The following is a 22,248-nucleotide window of genomic DNA, read 5'->3' as shown; positions in this document are numbered from 1 at the left end:
TAGGAGGTGGTTCAACTGTAGTAGGACAGCACTGAAGGCCCAGGTATAAAATACACGGCCCGCCACTGACGTAGAGAGCAACGAAAAACCGGAGTCAAATTCCTTGTATGCGTAAGCGTACATGGCCAATAAATCTGATTCCGATTCTGATTCTGATATGTTTCCATTCAATTGGAAATTAGCTTTTTCTGACATACACAAAAAAATGTGCTTTCTGGAAAAACAAATGCTTTAGCAATTTTGGGATCAACACTGGCTTCACAGCGCAAAGAAACTCAGCCATTCATTAAATATAAGATGTCCAATGTAAATCTAAAAACAGGAAACCGAGCATATAAGTAACCAGTCCTGTTTCATGTAACCAATCTCTGTCAAATGGGGGAATGATTAAATCAATTTGTCTGAAGGACCGGTAACTATAGCTGAAAGAAGAAACAAACTGATGATATATTTTAAGTCTTGTTGGGGTGTAAATGTTTGTTTTGTTTTTTCTCAGAGGGTGGTGCTAAGTGAGATGGGCCATCGTAAAATTCAAGTCACAGGTTCAACCTCTGAGCAGCATAAATATGCTGACATTTGTCATGCCCATCTGGCTAGATTTTTTGGCTCTCTGTTCCAATGGATATTTTGGGTTGATGGTGGTGCTGCACACATAAGAGTTAAGTAAAACATGATACATCTCCCCGTGAAGAGCATGAATATGCACATAAATGTCATGGAAATCAGTCCAATAGTTGTTGAGATACCACTTTCTAAATGTGATTTCAAAAACAGCCGTGGCTGTGAAAATATTGGTCTTGTGGTGCTGAAGGAAGATGTCAAGAGGTCAACAAAACCTGATTCATCTCTGGGGATATTTAATGTCCAGCAAATTCTGTTGAGTCTGATCATTTGTTCTTGATATAATGTATACCTACTTACATTTTGTTCTGATGGCAGTCAAGGCTGGATTGCCAACCAGGCAAAGTTGGCACTGCTTTGGCAAATCAGAACTCCAAGGGTCCTGACAGCTCCAGACTTGGCTTCTTCAAATTGATTTGAGATAGAAGAGTATGCTCCACTAGAACCCAATTTCGACTGAAATGACAGAGGCCTAAAGGAGGGTCTGGCTTCAGTACCTGACTTTGAAGCCCTGTCTTTAAAAGGATCCTAGTGTCAAGATCTTGTTTCAACTCACATTGAGAACCTGTTCATGGAATGGATAGGAAATGGGAGAATCTTGGTGTGAATAGGAGACTGGCAGCTCAGTGTTATAAATTGTAAAAAAAAAAAGAGGAAAGGGTTCATCCTCAGTCGGGTATGAATGTGCTGAGTAAACTCTTTGGCAATCCATCAAAATGATTCAATATTTTTTGGTGTACCATTCTTTTCTTTATGTTTTTATCTTACACTACCGTTGAAAAGTTTGGGGTCACTTAGAAATGTCCTTATTTCTCAAAGAAAAGCACTGTTTCTTTCAATGAAGATAACATTAAATTAATCAGAAATACACTCTATACATTGTTAATGTGGTTAATGACTATTCTAGGTGGAAACGTCTTGACAGTTGACATTCGTTGGTAATACTATTTCATAATAATATCCATTAGAGTTATATATCCTTGAATCTGGTAATAGCCCTGGCATCAATGGAGAGGTATTCAGACACTGAGTCAAAGTAATATGACAAATGCTTTCCAGCACAGTCGACTGTACTGTGTGAGTAAATTCCAGATCTGTGACGCTCACTAATCTGACTAAAGATAGGCCCTGAAGTCCCTGGCTTCCAGTCGGAGCTGCTCTGTGATGATTTGCTGTACCTGAGAAAAACCCTTTCCTGCTCTGAACCACTTTCATGCTACACTGTATCCTATCACACCCCGAAATATCTGTAAAGATTGGGTAATTGCTTTCCTACTGTTACAAATGCAGCCTCAGAGTCTGTGTAGGCATTTTGAACCAAGGTAAGACTGTACAGACAGAAACAGTGTGTGAAAAAGGTAGAAATAGAAATAGTGTGTGTGTTCTCACTCCTCGACTGCTTTGCCTTGAACACTGACATCAAAAACATTTCAGAAGGCTGAGACGTAGACTGGATGCTGATGGTTGAATGTCTCCTCTGATATTCTCTCTGTCTCTCTGCCTCCTCTTTAGGCCCACTGGGATGGCCTGACCGGGAGAATCACTTTTAACCGGACCAATGGCTTGAGGACAGACTTCGACCTTGATGTCATCAGTCTGAAGGAGGAGGGGCTTGAGAAGGTAGTGTGTCTTTAATGTGTGCGTGTGTGTGTGTGTTAATGTTGCACGGTGTATCGATACTAAAAAGGTACCGCGGTACCCGTACGTTAAAAACAATAAGATTTTGCATATTTTTAGTATCCATACTAAATTAAAATAGCACGCGATCAGAGCACACTCACTGTTCCGCTTCCTGTCATGCTGCCGGCACGCATTTACTGCAAGGGGGCGGGGCTGCCCAGCGCTCACTCACACAACAGTCAGCGCTCACTCACAGCGAGTGATCGCAGGGGAGACATGGCATCAAGTGCAGGAGCTTTTGCCGACCGTCCTCAGCTTGTTGGAAAAAAAGATGCCAGAAGTGAAATGTGGAAGTACTTTGGCTCCATTTCAGACAGTGAAGCAAAGCCCACTGACGTACCGTTGTGAAGTGGAGCTTCTAATGAGGACCAAGACACGTCTGGCTTTGAACGGAATCACTTTACTTTTGAACTGCGTATAACAAACTGTTATAGTGAACAGAACGCGCTCTCGCACTCGACGTGGATTTCGTCATACTATCATTCTCATCGTAAGCACGTATCATGCTACTTCCTAGCTCTTCAAAGTAAAAGCACTTCCTGTTTCATGCTATTCACAATAAAAGTAATTCAGGTCAATTAAGCTTCTCACATCTACAGCTTAACAACATAAACAGTGTTACACAAGCAACATGAACTATATTAATTATGTTATGCAATCAAAACAATTCACAACATATACAGAGACCCGTCTGCAAAACTTGTTTCAAAGCCCCACAGACCAAGAGAGGCAACACGTCAAACATGGCAAAGCACCTTTCAGACAGACACCCCCAACTTTTCAAAGAGTTCAAAGAACGACAGGTAGTTTTCATTAATATCTTGCAGTAGGCTAATACTAATATTAATGCCATTTGTTAAGTGTTCAAAAAGCTGGGCAGGAACAAGCTGGTAAAAAAAGGGAACCATAGATGTTTTATTTATTACGATTATATATAAATATACCAGTATCGTATCGTATTTGTGGTATTGTATCGAATTCTGGTATCTTATCGTAAGTATCTGGTATCATGATATTTATGGTATCGTATCAAAGTCATAATTTTGGTATCGTGACAACCCTAGTGTGTGTATTTGTGCGCTAGCTCTTCTTGTATGATAATGTGATGATGAGATAAAACAAATAAAATGAAGTCGTAAATGTAGCAGTGATTTATGAAAAATCAACACACTATCAATCTGCCGTAATATCCCATTAACATGTAAGTATATATTCATATCTAGATTCAACTCCAGTCCATTAATTGAAGGCTTTCAGATACAACCAAGTCGGCAGAAAAAAAATGTTGATATTGTACATTTCTGCAAACAATGGGTGATAAATAAGCTGCATATCAACACTCTAAACAATTTCACCATAAAATAACAGTAAAATACTGTGGGCAGAGATGCCAGCAATTTACTGTTATTTTACAGTGCAACTACTGTAATTTATTTTAACGGTATATTATTGTATATTGAACTACAGAATGTGATAGTAGAATAACTAGGTTTTATGGTCATTTTACAGTATATACCAGCATGTTTCTGTTTATTTACAAAGGGTAATAAAAACTACTATTTTTGCAATAAATTCCCCACAGCTAAAAAAAAGTAGAAAACACAAGAATTCATATAGAATACAATATTGCTAAAGTGTGTTACTTGTCCTCAATCATTTATACAGCTGACTTTGTAAGACAAATAATATAATGAACATGTGTATTCCAAAACTGAAGAGGTACTGCATGTTTAGAAGAAAAATAAATGAGTACACACACATTTTACACATGACCTGCATGAACTACATGACAATGAAAAGGAGAAAGTGAGAGAGGATTTGACTGCCTCACTTCTTCATCGCCTTAAAGACACACTTTGACATTTCCAGATCTCCTCTCCCTTTTGAACATCATCCCGTTCCTTCTGGTTTGCAGTTCTAAACTGGGCTCATTAATAACAAATATACAGGTAGCTAGGTTAGGTAGCTAACGTTTCATCTTCACACTGTAATAGGCGATTCATTTGACTAACATTAACTTTGCTACTTGATTAACTTTATTAACGTTAACTTTGCTGGCTAAGCTGTTAGCTAGCTAACGTCACAGAACTAGCTTCGTCAATTTTAGCCAACTGATGTAATGAAACAGACCAAATGAAACATAATGTGAGATGTAAAAGTTCAATAATCATGTAGACAAAATAATACTTGACACTGTCCATTTATGGTGAAAAGCGTAACTTTACCTCGGCTCCTCGGTTGATCTCCATATGGACTGTGCTTTCCAAAGTCACATTCAGGAACAGACAATCACATCTTGTCACTCAAAAATAATTAGTGGGCTATGAGCAATTTGATTACTAAAAATGTTCTATCATCATAGCAGAAACATTAGCCTACAATCAACAGTACGATGTAGATGGATAGTGACTCACGGAACTTATAGTATAGAGAGGCGTATTTCCACCACTTTACCGAAAGTACTGTATTATGCTGATAAATTACAGTCATCTGCCGCTATGGTTAACCGACGGCATTAACTGTTAATAAAAAAAAGAAACCACCCCCCTGCAGACTTGTAGTGAGAGCTCCAAATCCATGTGGAAAGAACAAGCACAAAGCATATGACAGCAGAAAGGAGATTATTTTCTAAATGAACAAAATTTGGGGACTGACATAACCATTATCCAGTTAAGTAGACTGTCTCATGAGATCCACTGTGCTTCGTGAGACAAGTTAACATGCTTTAACACTTCCTTTTGCTCAATCAACATACTGATAGGTCAAAAAGCAGTTTGTTTATGAAAATTACTTTTTCATAGCATATTTTGAGTATACAGCATTCTCCCCAAATGCCCAAACTAATGTTTTGAAACTTAGCTGAGGTCACGGTTGGTTTTTTGAAAACACTGACAGAGATGAGTGCTGAATATGAGAACGTTTGCAATGTCAGAGCGCACCGCACCTTGACTATCTTTTTCAGATGTGTTTCACTTGTTATGTATTTAGCTGTCGGTTGTGCCCAGAACATTTTCTGAACATTTTGACTGGAGTTGAAACCCAATTAGCATTTTGACAAGTGAAATTGAAACAACAATTTAATGTGTATACTGATGACACATTTTAAATGGACTGTACTTGTACTAGTCTTTCAACCACTCAAAGCGCTTCAATACTATCATTTACGCATTGACTTCCATTCATACACTGATGGGGCTACCATACAAAATGCCACCTTCCCATCAGAACTAACATTCATATCATATCCATTTATACACTGCAGAAACAGCCTGCGGACACATACACATGGACTAACCGCCGATCCTCTGGTTGAAGGACAACCCTGCTCTACCACTAAGCCCCAGTCGCAGTGACAGTAAAATATCTTGCATTTAAATCAAACTCTGCATCATCAGATCAAGACACAGCATGGATATGAGACATATTTCAGTCTGTCTTCATAAAATGCCTGCATATGTACATTCAGAGATATGTTGATGGCTGTAATCATTCTTCCTGTCCATGCATGAAAGGCTCAGTCTCAATGTGAAGGAGATTTGGTCTCTCTTTGTCAATGAATTTGACTGCTTGAAGTTTTTTTTGCAGGCCCGGCTTATTTAACACAAATGTCAAGTGATAGCCAACAGTACAGACATTATAGTGAGCGAACAACACACTCACACTCTGTGTTGCATGCCAGGAACTCAAACTTATTTTTCTCTTATTTAACTATCTCAGTTTTGCTCATGTCTCTGTGCATAATAATGGGAGACATAAAACATGGTTTGGGAATCTTTTGGGGGGGATGTTTACAAAGAAAGAAGACACATTGACAGTTACGGGGCAATCGGAACGAAAACAGCCAAAAATAATTTCAAAGTGTGTTTCAGTAAAAAGATTAAATAGGATCCAGGAAGGTCAGTTAGACTAAAATACCTGTGACTTTAAGGCCTTATCAAATGCAGAAACACTGCACGGTGAACATTTTTCAAATCTGGAAAGTTGTTTAATTTGTATGGCTCAGGAGGTAAAGCAGGTAGTCCACTAATCACATGGGTTGGTGGTTTGATTCCCGACTTCACGTGTCCAAGTGTGAACCCTAGAACCCTGAGCTGAACCCTAAGTGGCCCCAGATGGATGCTGTGGAGTCCTTCCACTTCCTGGGCTCCATCATAACCAAGGACCTTAAGTGGGAGCTGAACATCAGCTCTGGGGCTGCAACAACGAATCGATAAAATCGATAAAAATCGATTATCAAAAGAGTTGGCAACGAATTTCATTATCGATTTGTTGTGTCGCGCGATTATTACGCCACTCAATAAGTCACGGAGATGTTTGAGTGTTCACAGCGGCCCGGTCGCCTGAGTACCGCAGCTAGGAATAATGGAACAGGACTCCGGTTCTGTAGCTGCCGCTGACCGGCGTATAAACGTTGCCATGACAACACCGGAAGTTGATTTACGCGATTTCTATTCTTTTTAGTTTATTTCTGCAATTATAATACATTACATTTACTGCCATTTTGGGTACCTTGTGTTAAACTCGTAACCGTTTTGCCGTTGTTTTACTTATGATAGACGAGCTTTTGTTTTTGTAACATGACCATTAAACCGGAAGTTAAGCGGAGCTCAGAAAGATGAGAAATGGCGGTGAAAACAGCGAACTGTTTCTTCCCCGTCTGTTATTCTACAGCTGGTCTACCAGGCGAACATGGTAAAGTTTATTCAGTTAACTCATTAAAGTACTGTTATACTTGTAGGTGATGAGAGACAGAGTATTTGTTTCTTTGTTGTTTGTACATGAAGCTGTTTTGTGTCTTCTAGTTTTCCCGGTATTCCATGAGAGAGAATCAGTAAGAAGCGTGGACTCTTTTATGACCAGTGTGGCTACAGGTTCTATTTTGTGGGTTTTTCTCTGAACTGGGGCCATGATTAAGAGGGACGGCCGGGGAAACCTCACCCGGCCCGGACACGGCAAGGATTGACAGATTGATGCTCTTTCTCCATTCTGTGGGTGGTGGTGCATGGCCGTTCTTAGTCGGTGGAGCAATTTGTCTGGTTAATTCCGATAACGAACGAGACTCCGGCATGCTAACTAGTTACGCGGCCCCGTGCGGTCGGCGTCCAGCTTCTCAGAGGGACGAGTGGCGTTCAGACGCACGAGATTGAGCAATAACAGGTCTGTGATGCCCTTAGATGTCCGGGGCTGCACGCGCGCCACACTGAGTGGATCAGCGTGTGTCTACCCTTCACCGAGAGGCGTGGGTAACCTGCTGAACCCCACTCCTGATATTAGTCCATTTATTTTTTTTAATTATTACTTTAACAGCTCAGGGATGTTTGAGCAACCTGTTTGTGCACTTTCTGAAGATCTTTTGCACTGTGAAGTCAGCTCTGTTCTTGAATAAAGGGTTGGAAATTAATGCTTTTTTGTTCTTTTATCCGATTCATTGATTAATCGAACAAATAATCGACAGATTAATCGATTATTAAAATAATCGTTAGTTGCAGCCCTAATCAGCTCCATCACCAAGAAGGCTCAGCAGAGGATGTACTTCCTGAGGCAGCTGAAGAAATTCAACCTGCCAAAGACAATGATGGTGCACTTCGATACACAGCCATCGTTGAGTCCATCCTCTGCTCCTCCATCACGGTCTGGTACTCTGCAGCCACAGCCAAGGACAAGGGCAGGCTGCAGTGCATCATTCGCTCTGCTGAGAGGGTGATTGGCTGCAATCTGCCGTCCCTCCAGGACTTGTTCACTTGAAGGACCCTGAAGCGAGCAAGAAAGATTGTAGCCGACCCCTCTCACCCTGGACAAAACCTGTTCATGCACCTTCCATCTGGCAGGAGACTGTGGTCCTTTAGGACCAAGACCTCACGCCACATGAACAGTTTTTTCCATCTTCAGTTGGGCTCATCAACAAAGCCGGGACCCCCACTGACTCTGTCATCCCCAGGACAATTTCCTACCGGTCACTCCCCTGCTACTTTCGACACTTTTACATGACACTTACTGTACATCTCACTTGTTTATAGTCCTGTTATCTGTTTGTTTGTGCACTTTATTTTATATTTCACTTTATTTTATATGTTACTGTATATTTTAATAGGGTTTTACTTTTTGCACTGTGTTGATTGTTTAATGTTATGCACCACCCGTCATGTCAAATTCCTTGTATGTGCAACATACCGTGGCAATAAATGGTTCTGATTCTGATTCTGAGATGGGAAGGCCAGCACCTTGCATGGCACCTCTGTTGCCATATGTGTGTGAGTGAATTGGTGGGTAAAGTAATCTTGCTGGAATGTGAACCTGCATCCATTTGATTGACACTTTGATTGCCAGATGATGCATTGCATTATATTGTTGCAAAAGTTAGGCAGGTACAACTACTTTGCGGACAAACTTTATGTTCGTTTTGGGGATTCCTTTGCATCAATGACCCCACCTTGTCAGCACTGAGAGGCATATTTTAACACAGTGCTAATGTCAGGCTAAACATTTCTTCTTTACAGAGATCCAGCAAGGATAAAATAGTGTCTTAGCATCCACTTGGAAGTGTATACACCGATAGAGGAGCTCAGACTGGCATGTGCGTAGACCTCTCTTTTTTACTTTTTGGTCCTTCCAGTTTTCTGCTGCAGCTCAGCATGGGATCACTACAAAGTGTAACTTTAAAAGATATCCATTTGATCCAAACAAAATCCAAACCCTACCTTTAATGTCATGGCATGCCTTATGTGTCAGTATGCGTTTGTGTACTCATATGAATAGGTTTACATCCTTTCCTTGGAATAGCATCTCCTGTATTCAGCAGTCAAATTTAACATTCATGAGATTATCAGCGGGAAGATAACCTGCTAACACCGCCGATACAAATAATATTCTTCAATGCAACCACAAACACTTCACACTACAGCATCCTCACCGGTGCCTCTCAGCAGCTTCTGACCTCTGGTCTGTGTGCGCCTGCACCTCCATGAATAATTTACTCTATTAATAAAAACTCCTTCAGAAGCCCTCTAGCCTCATGAAGCCTGAATCAAAGAGTTGATTTGCAATTACAAAGCCTACCTCTGGCCCTCGTGCGGAGTATCAGAGGAGCCCTGAGGATTGTGTGACCTGTGGGGGTTGTTGAGTGTTTGTGGTCCCAGTGGCTTGGGTCGGTGGGGTTGGATGGGGAGCAGGGAGGGTGCTGACAAGGATGCTTGAGACCTAAGGGAGAGCTGAGATAGGACAGGAGAAGCCTTGAGGCATGATCCTATAGCTTCTCCATCCTCTTCTTTCCACTTGCTTCTTCAGGACGTTCCCCTCCTCCTTTCAGCCCTCCACAGTATTGTTCTCCACAAACCCTCCAAAAGGCCACAGGGCCATTCCAGATCCTAGATCATCTCTTACACTATTCCCTGTGGGAGTATAGAAGAAAGTTCCCCCCCTAACAGTGCTGACGGTTCACTCGGCTGTCAACTGTGTCCTCAGGGTGCTGCTTATCATCCTCTGTACGTCCAGAATAGAAAGAAGGGGAAGTCTGAGTACTGTATATGTACATACTGTATATGTCTGCCATGTGTTTGGTAGTGTTACTAATAATGTTTTATCTTCTCTGACGATACACACAAACGCCTCTTCCAGCCCAGTATCCCTCACTTTTACATTCACAATGGAAGATGTTGTCAAAACAGATGTTCAGATTGTGGAGGTCTGGGTGGTGGATGGTCATGTAGCGCATGTGACTTTAATGGAAAAGGCCACAGTTTTCATTCTCTCACAGATCTCCGGTTAAGGTTTGCCTTTTCATAAACCAAAACGATTAACTTTCCCAAACCTCAACCACACGCTTGCACATCCTTTTTATATTAAAATAGACTTTCCACTTTTATACATGTTTTAACGTACTGTTATCTGTTATTTGTTTACCATATTGTATTGTAACTTTTAATATTTTTCTGTATTTCAATTATTTCTCTGTGTTTATTGTTATGAACCAGTCATCTAGTCAAATTCCTTGTATGTGTAACGTACTTGGCAATAAACGGTTTTGATTCTGATTGTTGTTTTAGTTGCCCAACCATAGTTGCCATTTTCAGATATGAAATAACGGAAAATCTCCATGTCAACTTTCTCTAAATGTTCAGGATGTTCACTCACATCTACACAGAGCAGCATGTTCCAGCCTTGAGTCGCTGCTGCTCGAGGGTTTTTTTTTCTCAGGTTGTTACTTTGCTTACTGCTCTTTCTAAATATCAGACCGAAACTAAAGTGCATCTTGCATTTATGCTTCTGCATAATTTGAGTTGCTCGTCCTCTCACAATGACCAAGTTCCGAAGAGAAATCGCCACTGATTTCATGACAAATGGTAGAATTTTGTCAGAAGTAAAAGCAGCCTAGTTTGTAAATGAAGGAAACGAGCAGTAACACTGATCGTTCTATGACTATGTGCTGTGGCCTATATAACTGGATTTTAAATGTATCCATCTGTCCTCTTCCACAGATTGGTACCTGGGATCCCCCAAGTGGCCTGAACATGACGGACAACCAGAAGGGGAAGACAACTAACGTCTCTGATTCTTTATCCAATCGATCCCTGATTGTCTCCACCATACTGGTACGTCCTTTCTTTCTTTCTTTATCAGGACCATTAGCACTAGCATAAGTGTTAGCTATTCTTCTTGGGGTCCAAACATGTACAGTCAAACCGACTCATACACATTATAGCCACATAAACACAACATCAAAAACACCTAATCTTAGTAGATTTACAATCAAGTACTGAATAGAAACAAAATTGTCATTATTTAAGGAACAAACACAATTATATCACAAATCCTAATTAATTCGTAGCAAAACATTTTCTTTATTCAAATCAATATTCATTCTGAACAAAACTCTTTGTCCAAATGACCTAAAATGATATGTATCCATCCTGCGCCTTCACACATTGAAATCCCAAAAATCTAATTACATTTCTCATTCTCTGCAGATTTTTGTTTATACAAGATAAATCATTTTACACACACACGCAGAAATCCAACTATGGTTCCTGAAAGGTTTGGAGATAATGTTTTAGTCTTTGCTGTTGTCTTGAACTATATGCACTGGCAATGAATACCACCTGAGCATGCTTTGTGCTAGACTGTTTTCTGTTTCATACTTATTTTTGCTTTAGGTAGCATGAACCTTTTTTATGTTGCATATTGTGTTTGATAATTGTGTTGACCAAACTGAGAGAATAATCTTTCACATAATATCTTTGGGAATTGTGTAATCAGTACATTTCTAACTAGATTAAACAAATCATAGGTGGATCTCTGCCCAGAAGTTAGCCGACTCAGTCCGCTGTATGTCTGTTGCATAAGTTCTGTAGGAGCACTGGAAAGCACAACGTGCCACTTTATTTTTTCATATTTTACGTTCAAGCACTGGACCAAATCACAAAACAGTATGCAAGCTGTGACAGAACTAAATTATTTCGAACATGTTTGATGACAACTGGTGTCATAACTGTTTGAGGTATTCTTACAACTGACACACCCCTTCCCATTTTTCACACAATTTTATCAATTTGTTTTCGGCCCTTGATAATTAATGATCAAGCACTTTGTTTCTTGTGCTTGTTCCATGGTGTTGACTCAGGCATGGTAAAGAAGCATTTGGTGAACATAAACCTGCTCTGTGCAGTCCACTAGTGTTATCTAACAGGATTTCTGAGTAATGAAGTCTGCAAAATTCAAACCGTTACCTCTCACTGCCATTTTTTTCCGACAATGTGAAAATTAAATATTGCAGCTTTAAATGTCTGTTTATAGCCAAATCAAATTGTAATGGTGCTTTATGTAGCGCCAATTATAGAAGGCTAGAACAGCTCTCAGCCATAACACACTCCTTTCAAAGATGTCATTATTTTTAAGCTCTTCCTCTTGAAAAATCCTTCAGTGCTTTGCCTGGGCTGCCCTTCTGTTTGGAGCACTTTCTGGGGATGCTGCTCTCCGACTCAATTGAAGTAGAGTACCCCAAAGCACTGCATTTCCAAATTGCCAGTTGACTTCACCACTATGGAGGACTCCAATTTGGTGGAGCAGGCTGAGGCAGGGCAAATTGACTGATTGATTGTCCAATAAGATTTCATGGTTTACGGCCCTGCCTTCTACCGACTAATTTATCAGGCATATCGTGTTATTGTCTCTGTTGCCAGTGGTGCCAAAATCCAAGAAATTCAGATTTAACCTTGAGAAGAAGCAGAAACATCTGTCCATTCTGTCTCTTTATTGCAATATTTTTTTCTAGTGATATGGAGCATCATAAGAATGTTGCATTGGAAGTCATGTTCTTGTAATATTTCATGATTTTAATCAAAGTGTACATTCTATGATTACACACGTATCACACGTGCTGTGTTTATAAGTTGAATTGTGTTATTGTCTTAGACAACATGTCTTTTAACTTTGGTTTAGCCAAAAATGTAAACATTTAAAATGTAAATAAATGACCTGAATTATTCTTGTCCATTATTACCAAGCTGGTAGTTTAGACGATTTTGAAACATTAAAATGCAACTCAAGGTCTACTGACCAATCTTTCAACCAAATCACTCTGTTCAGTTGTCATGGAGATGGGTCTGTTGACGTGTGAGCTCAGTAGCTGTTTTAGTTTCATCCACAGCACCATCTTGTTGTTTTTGGCTCAGAATTTAAGCATCCGAGTTCATTATTGACCTTCTTAATTAGTAGTTTGACAAAACAATAGAAACACAGGGTCGAATTAACAGTGTTTTTAGAGCGTTCAAAGAAGATCATTTACACCATAATGATGGAGATAAACTTGGCGAAATGAATAAATCTATTTTCATTTTTAGGGGATTTTCTGAAATACTCAAAACACATTTTACAGATTGCATATTTTTATGGATTCAAGGTAAGCCACTTTTATTCATAGAGCCAAATATCACAAATCTTAAAGTCTCAGAGGGCTTTACAATCTGTACCATATAAGACATCCTACTCCTATTGTGGCTGGATTAACCGAGCAGGAGGTGCCAGAGAAAAAATAACCTGTAAGCCACTGTTGATACGAGCATTTTATCATCGATCCAGCACTTCTGTGCAGCATCTTGCAGCTTCACAGTGACAGAAAGTCTCCACACAGCTGTTGTTCACAAGAAATAGTTACAGCAGTCAAGAGCCCCCAACAACAGGCTCCTTTAAAACATGAAACCCTGTGTTCATTATTGAGTTAGTAGATGTATTGTTGATACAGGGTCAGGCTAGCTGTTTCCCCCAGCCTCCAGTCTCTATGCTAAGTTAATCATTTCCCAGTTCCAGCTCCATACAGTTAATGTTTGTGTGCTATTCTTTCAGGAGCCCTATTGCTTCACAAAACACGAAGTTTACAGCGTGCACACAGTATTAACAACAAAATGAAATTACCACAAACTTATTGCCAAATGGAGGACCTGGATCTGTTGTTTTTCTGTCACTGAATAATTAACTCACCATACGTCCTCTGTGTGTGTGTGTGTGTGTGTGTGTGTGTGTGTGTGTGTGTGTGTGTGCGTGCGTGCGTGCGTGCGTGCGTGCGTGCGTGCGTGCGTGCGTGCGTGCGTGCGTGCGTGCGTGCGTGCGTGTGTGCGTGCGTGCGTGTGTGTGTGTGTGTGTGTGTGTGTGTGTGTGTGTGTGAACTTATGCATGGCTGTACTCCTACAAACAGTGTGCCATGTGAGAATCATGACAGTGGAGGAAGAAGCTCGTTGAAGCAGGCCGTTAAAGCCATTTATGATCCCGTTATTGAGGAGGCAAGAGTAAAAATAACAATATCAAGTAAATTGCGGGTTGTCATTATTTATCGCGGGCCTTCTTTCCTTCCACGCGTGCTGTGAAGTGATTGGATTGCAGTTATTAGCAGAGACTCTTCACGGTGGTAATTGCCATATCAGGACTGAGTCATGGGGAGATGTGTGATGGCTGTGAGCAGCGAGGAAAAGCAGGGAGGGCTGACAATAATTGGGTTTGTTACATTTGATTGATGCACACTTTCATCCAGCTTCTCATCATTTTCTCAGGGATTATGTACCATAAAACATGATGTAATTACTGTTGAGATCTTGGCCTATCAACAGTTTATCTACTTTGGAAATCACTCCCGTAATGTTGCGGTGGAAATGAAGTACCTTTAGGCTAATGGCTGAAGCTGGAGATAATATACTGTGTAATGTCTTCGAGAGAGCAAGGAGCAGGCCTGCTTCCACTTCCACAGAGCCAAACCATCCCTCCAGGGGGACAGTAGAGCTACCTGCAGACTGCTCTAAAGGGCCAAATAATGGACAAACTCAGGGTTAGTGTTGCACAATACTACACTGTACATTTGATGCCGCCTCATCGTAGGCATCACTTTTAACAATGAAATATCTGTTGTGCCAGATGTTTAAAGTACATCATATAATATTTTCTTTATTCTATTTAACCTCAAAAATAGCTTCTGTTATTGCTGTCAAATAAGTCCTCCAAACTCGACATCTAACCTCCTGGGTTCCAGATGTGAGTTAAATGTGAAAGGACTGAGCACATTAGTGGTAGAATGGGAAGGGAGGATGGGTTTGTCTTCATCAGCCGGGGTTTAGTATGCTATACTGTACATACTTAATTGAAACAATTTGTTATTTATGTACTTCCACTGTGCAATCTATCAATCAACTATCAGGATGTCTGAAGTAGCACAGATCTGTCTTCTCTCTTCAGCACATCCAGACTAAAAGCATCTGAAAGTAAGAAAAGAAAAAAGAGAGTGAGCGACAGTAAAACTGCTGATTAAAATGTTTGGCTGAAAAATGAAACAACCTCTGGTCTCAGATCAGGTCTCTTTTCCATTTGGCTGTCAGTATTGAGGGCAACTGTTCTTGGACGAGATGTGAGCCCACAGAGCTTCCAGGATGTATCGCATTCAGGAAGGAGACAGATGTGGACAGATGATTAAGGACCAGTTGCATTAATCACTAGATCAAACTGACAAATACGTGTTGTAAAGGATCATTAATCCATCAAACATATATTGTTAGTGTTACGTATCCAGTTGGTTATCAGCTGCGTGATGCAGCTCACTTTTCTAATGTGACATAATCAGACTGTAAAACAACTATTTGAACTGAAATACCTTAGAACAGACAGTAGTTCTTTTTGCCAACGTCCATTGAAATATTGTCCCCGAACCCAACCAAAGTTAAGAAAATGTGTCTGTTGTCATGGTTGTTGAACTAAACAATTTGATTTATAATGAATGTGTCCGTGTTGAATGAAAGCTGTTCAGGTTTACTTTTCAGTGCAGTATATCAACCGACAGTGTGGATTTTTCAGGGCTAGTCTATAAGGACACATTCTGTTAGGATGATATCATCCATAAATAAATAAATAGCTATCTCAACAATTTCATTTTTAATAACAGCATACATTTGACTTGATAAACCAGTAACACATTGAGGTGGTTATCATAATCCACGTTAAGCATTTGATGTAGAACCATACATACTGTATACATACAGTACAAAGTCTTACTTTATCTTTTACATCTGTCAAAAATATCAGCATACATCTCATGCATTTGTTTAGATTTTTACATTTCAAATGATAACTTTAATGGTACTTTTATTGTGTCTCTTCCCAAGCATAACATGAAACTCAACCAACAAGCTAATGAAGGCTACCGTGACTTCTCTTTCTCACTATAACATCATATGTAAGTTTCTTCCTACAAAAACATACCAACCTATCATGTTACAACAAGAGCAGGACATTAAAACAAGAATCAGGTTTATTGCCAATTAGGTTTTCACATACAAGGAATTGGCCTTGTGTGTTTTTTGGTGCATAACAGTAAACATACAAGAAGAAGTAAACGATTAAAGCAAATACTGCAACAGTCAAGAGATATAAAGACAACTTTTTATAGATTAAGAGCTGTATCAGTTTGTCCAATGAATTGATGAATACATTATTACCTCCACTAAGTACATTATGCTTCCAGTTTGGTGAGTTGTCTTGGATTGACATGGTTAGTACAATCCACTCACAGTTATACACATTCATAGAGCTCTGCGCTCTGGGTGACCTTCTAATTCTAATATCAAAAGGATCTTGTTAATAATTATTTTCTTGTTATAGCAAGAAAATGTTTTTATTTAATATAATAATTGTAATAGTGGCAGCAATAGGCTTCCGTACAAACACAAAAGGCAAAGTTACTGCATATTATTTTGATATTAATTAATATGCAGTACATTAGTAGTAATTCATTTTGAATGTAAATGAGAATAAACATATATATATTCACAATATAATGTATTTCACAATATCTTCAGTATGTTGGGCAGCAGTAGTCTTCCATCACAGCGATGGCTGAGAGCAGCTGGATGATTGGCTTTGTTCTCCACTACAGCCACACTTCATGAAAGGGAATCAATGTTACTAAAATAAATGTTTAACACTGACTCAAATAATGCAGTATCATTTGTTTTGCTGGGGCACACAATCTATTGTTTTTCATTTGTTGGAGAGGAATGGGCTTGATTGTGTGTGTAAGGAGAGGATGTGGTGTAGCTTTAATTAGGTTAGCTTCACAGAGATACTCGGCTTCTCCTTCACTCTATCTTTTTAATTAAAGATGCACCGGCCTTAATCTGCAGGAGACAGGAGGGAGTGTGTGTGTGTGTGTGTGTGTGTGTGTGTGTGTGTGTGTGTGTGTTCAGGGTGCGTTATACCGTATTTGTATAAATACAGCAACATGTTTCACTATATAAGGGTGTTCAGTATTTTAAATGCTTTAGACTACAGTTTAGTTTAGTTTAGTTTATTTATGCACAATTTAAAACAAATACATAGAAATAACAGATAAATGATATCACAGGAAGAGGCAGAAAGCCCACTGGGCTTGTTTGAAGCCTCCACCTATATAATATTAAAATGTCACAATATTATAGAGAACACAAGATGAATATTAATAAGATATGACTGCGTAATATTATTGACAACATATTTTTACAAGATATGATATATAACAACAACAATAACAATACATTATCAAGAACAAAAAAGAAAGACAATGTGATCGTGCTGAAATGTTTATGTGTGTGTGTGTGTGTGTCTGTGTGTGCTTGTGTTTGTTCAGGGGATGTTGGTTTATACTCCTGGTTAACTCCTAAGCAATAGTAATGCTACTAGTCCCTGTGAGTGAAACAACTCTAGACAGAATATAAAACCTGAAGCACGGACAGTAAGACATAAAGAAAGCAATTACAAAACGTAAGCATCTTTTGGAACATTTGTTTGTCAAGTGGGAAAAGCCACTCCATAGTTTGGTTCCCCTAAATCTTATTGAAAATTGACTTCTGCAAGTAAGTCATTTAGGAGGATAAACCTGTGAATTTGCTTTGAAGTAGGTCTTGAAATATTCACTTCACCTGAAATATGTAATATACATTTATTACAAGCCAATAAGTAATCTTCTATTTTAAGCTTCTTTTTTTAAATAACCCAATATAAATATATTATAAACTATTTAAAATGTAACTTCGTGCATTAGTATACACATTGAAAAATTGTTTCAATTACTTATACATTTGAGATTGTCTAGTTTAAAACAAGTCAAAAGGATCCATAGCAATATCAAACTGAAGCTTCAGTCTTCACCAAAGCACTTCTCTGATTTCATAAGTCACAAATCTCAAGTTATGTGACTCAGACTATTTTACAAAAGAGATTTAATGCAGAAAAAAAACTAAAGATATCCTGCTTTTTGTATTTTGTTATCCTTCTTTTCCTTAACACCTTAGCTATTACACTATCCATGACGTAAATTGTTAGCGTCTTTATGAATATCAACACAGGCAAATGTGCAGTTTGAAAGTGTCAGCTGTGCAGCTGGGGGGACTTTTAGGGAGCAGGTGTATCTTTGTAGAACCAGAGGAAACTTGGGCCACTTATAAATGGGGTAAAATGTGATATAATTACAGAACATGGTTATGTGCGTGCTGCACAGAGTATAGTGGTGTAATGTACATTTTACAGTTGTTACAGTGGAAGTTGCAAAACAATATATTCACCTAAAGTCGATTGGAGGCACTGTAACAGTCAACAGTGTTCACCTTTCTATAAATGAATTGATATTATTTAGCTCACTGTATTAGTCACTGTGTTGTCTGTACTCTATGTAATCTTATTGAGAAATGTGCTCATGTGTAAGATTATGTACGTCACTGGGCCCATATTGATACGATTAATTGGGATTAAAGCATGTGTACAGCAGCAGGAGAACCACGCTGCCTGAATCAAACCATTCCATTAAAATGTCTTTTTAACAGCGTCTCTTTTGAGGCAGTAATTCATTAAGGACAGACATTGCTGGTTCTCTGTTGGTCTAATGTTGGTCTTAATAAAGCCAGGAACAAGATGCATGAGTTATTGCAGAATCTCAGTGATTGGAGCAGAAGATGCTTTGAAACTGACTAATAATCAGATTAGCATTCACTAAATTGTTAGTTATCTACTCTTCTGCCATCAGACCAACATGTCTGCTAAATCACAAGTAAAAGCTGTGGGGCTCAGCTCTGGAGGCTCACAGACTAAACACCAAGGGACTCATTACCCACTGAAACACAGTGAGATAGTCTGTCCAACCCTGATGAGACTATCACAAAATGGGAGGTAACTTAAAGAAAAAAAGGAAATTGATTTTCTTTTTGCATTGGATATGCAATAGACTTTTCAAAATCCCAAGACCATAACATGGCTACTTGTCCAAAAAAGAAGTGAAAAAATAAAAAACCCTCCATGTGCCCTTTCCAGTTCCACAGGTGGAAGATGAGCGCTGTTATAGTGTCCGGAAAGACTCCGAGGTATTGCTGACTGTGGCTGTGAGAGGTGCTTTTTGTTAATGTGCCTGGCGACGGTTTATGATAATTACAGTCTTTCACAGCTGACAGAAGGTCAGAGGTCATAAGCTGCTAATGGGCTCACAATAGCTTCTTTGTCCTCCACATGCTAGATAACAGTTGTTCCACTAGTTAACATGGCAGCAAATAGAGACTGGCAGAGATTGGTCAAATTGTAAAGAGGGGAATAAATTATCATTTAAAGAGGCTGCGGGGGAATTTAATGTCACCATGTTCAAACGGGCCTCTAAGGGAGAGAGAAGAAGAAAGCAGAGATGTCCATCCACGTCTAAGCCTCTCTACATACCAGGTATGCACATGTATATGTACACTGCAAGGTCGGGTGTAGAGCACATTACAGAGATAAAGTGTAATGGTGGTTTACATAAACCCACAGGCAGCAGGTACACTGTGTCTGAGCTATATTTTATAATAACCCAACAGTCAGGAAGGGTGCGGGTTAATGAAACTATTTTCCTCCTTGTTAGCCGTCAGTGGTATCTTTAATGGATAGGTCATGTCAGTGGTTGACTTTATTTGTCGGTGACCTTTCAATGCACAAAGTTGAACACTGGTGTAGCGTAAAATTCCAGCACTTTGTAACACCGAATGTAGTGTCGCTGTCTTGACAGGAGAAAAATTGCAGTTGTTCCAATGATTGTATGCAGAGAGCCTAAACTTAAGTGTTCAGCAGAGTCAGAACAGAAGTTAGCTGTAAACCTGGTCCAGCCGTAGATATCTACAACAGTATTGTGCTTATTTATTGTATGTTTCCAAAAGTAACTTAGATTTATTTATACATGGTGACATAGGGTGATGGTGGGCCACATTTATAGAAAAGGAGTTACACCCAGGCAACCTCTATTTGGCTTTGTTTCACCACTGAATAGGAGAGTACCGCTGTGCGCTGACTGTGTTTACGTCCTTTCATTCGCTGTGACAGAGAGCGGGGTCGTGGTGAGCAGAGGGTTTGCAGTGTAGATGTCTTTGTGAGATGTGTGTTACTGAACAACAGATTACAGAGCCTTTCTTCAAGGTGCGCCATGTTGTCTTCACCCTCAACGATCTCCACCGGCACTAGAAACCAGCAGGAGGAAACACAAATAGCCCAAGCTGACCAATCACACACTTTATTCTGCTATAGAAAACAGTGACATTGATATCCTCCCTGAAGGCTAATTGATTTTGTACTTTAGCTACAACGTAACAAAAAACACATCACATCTGGTATGTTGCAGCAGAGGGAATTTCAGGAATTTGAGCTTGGAGGTTTCACTCTTTTCAAAGCAGAACTCAAAGAACAAGTGATAAATAGCACTGAAGTAAGCATATCGGAAAATGAAAAGACCAAAACACATTTGAAAAGATGATTCTCCTCTTCCTCCTCCTAGACTCTAATATTGGTAGTAGTCCTTCTGCACACAGTATGGAAAGTGGCTGGAAACCTACCTGTGTGGATTTAAAAACACAGCATGCTCATCACCACTGTGGCAGTTACCATGGCGATGGGAAGGAAGGAAAACACACCTACCTTTGATTGTTAGATGTTGCAATGAATGTGCAGGGAAATAAGCCTGTAATATACACATATTAGACACATCATCATCTGCACAACACACCGCCGACCCGTTTGTGTTGGCGTCAATGGTAGCTGACTGGGTCCAGTATGTATGCCTATTTTAAATGCCAGCAGAGGTTATGTACATTTCATTTATGCTCACCTTCAACGACTGTACAAACAAATTCTGGTGTGTTTTGGTGTTTGTACTGTATGTCTTGACAGTGCAGCTGCACTGGTATTGATCTGTATGTGGACAGGCTTTCTGCTCTTTCATCAACATTACATCAGTATCCTTGCAGTCCTGCAGCTGCTGAGGTATCCTGTAAGAAAGTGACGGCCTTAAAAAGCGAAACAAAGAAACTGCCTGTGGTGATGCACAATGGGAACATGGGAATAGGCATCCTTCTCCTTTAGGGATTTTGCCGGATTGGTGATGTTGGTCACTTTGACCCAGCTGAAGGCTGGGGGGCCGGCGTCAGAATTTAAGCTTATACCCCTGGGTTAGGGTGGACACCACCCAAGGGTCCGAAGCATGAGCTGTCCAGTAGCTGATCTGCTGCTGGGAGAAAAAATCCTGCATGGGTTCTCCGAGAGGCCCTCTCTCAGATGCTCGAGGCCAAGGCAAGAGCGGCAGAGGTCATGGCCGTCTTCAGGCTGAAGAGGAGCCATACAGGTCCTACAGCAGGTAGTTAAACATAGCCGCAATTCTGGAGGGACCCTGCCCCACTAGTTGATGCAGGCTGCTAAGTTAGTCTGAGCGGGAGCGCTCTGCTGAATGTTGAGAGAATAGGCAGGGGACAGTCAGTTAGAGGGGAGTGAAGACACTCTCCTCACTAGGACAGTCGCTGCGGATATTGGTGTCCCACCAGTTAGCCTGAGCGAGAGCACTCTGCCACTGTGGAAACAGACCAAAAAACAGTCCTTACGGTGAGAGGGGAGTGAGGGCACTCTCTTCACTAGGACAGTCGCTGTAACTAGTGGTGTCCCACCAGTTAGCCTGAGCGAGGACACTCAGCTAACGGTGATAGCTGTAATGTTACAAAATCAATTGACACAATCCAGTGGTGGGCCGTCAGGGCCAGCAAGGCCTTCTCTGCTGGCCTAAACAGAATCATAAAGTTATAGCTATTTTCTTGAATACACAACATGTATTATAATTTATAAACATTTTCCCATTATCTTATTTTCTCATTGCACAGCTACTGTCTTCCTCAGTTGCTCTGCTTCCAGTGCAGCTTGTTTTAAGTAGAGCTTTTATCCAATCAGATTTCACCTCTGTGTCTCTAGGTAAGAAGAGAGGCCCAAGGCCTGCAGACTCACAAGTGAATCCCTTTGCAGTTTAAGTGAATGGGGACGATATTGTTGGTTGTCATAGTGTTCAACCAATCAGATCTTTAGTTTGACATGTTGGGCGTATTCTTTGACGTGCCAGAGCCTTCTAGCTGGCCTACAAGTACGCCAGCATTACGTGCAACTCAGTTTTCAGGTGCA

The 22,248-nt window shown here is 40.1% G+C and overlaps 1 protein-coding gene across 1 annotated transcript in view; it reads left to right on the top strand.

Moving 5' to 3' along the window:
* Nucleotides 1-22,248, top strand: part of grik2 (glutamate receptor, ionotropic, kainate 2) — a gene marked incomplete at both ends in the record, with an annotated part of 286,105 nt that overhangs the window by 192,488 nt on the left and 71,369 nt on the right. The window contains 2 exons of the mRNA XM_079164096.1: nucleotides 2,134-2,241; nucleotides 10,776-10,889. Of these exons, the coding sequence (XP_079020222.1) occupies nucleotides 2,134-2,241; nucleotides 10,776-10,889 (222 nt within the window). The remainder of the gene's footprint in view (nucleotides 1-2,133; nucleotides 2,242-10,775; nucleotides 10,890-22,248) is intronic.

Source organism: Pholis gunnellus (genome assembly GCF_910591455.1).
Source record: "Pholis gunnellus genome assembly, chromosome: 8".
Taxonomy (NCBI): Eukaryota; Metazoa; Chordata; class Actinopteri; order Perciformes; family Pholidae; genus Pholis; species Pholis gunnellus.
Note: the sequence above shows the minus strand (reverse complement) of the source record. Positions and strands in the feature narration are given on the sequence as shown.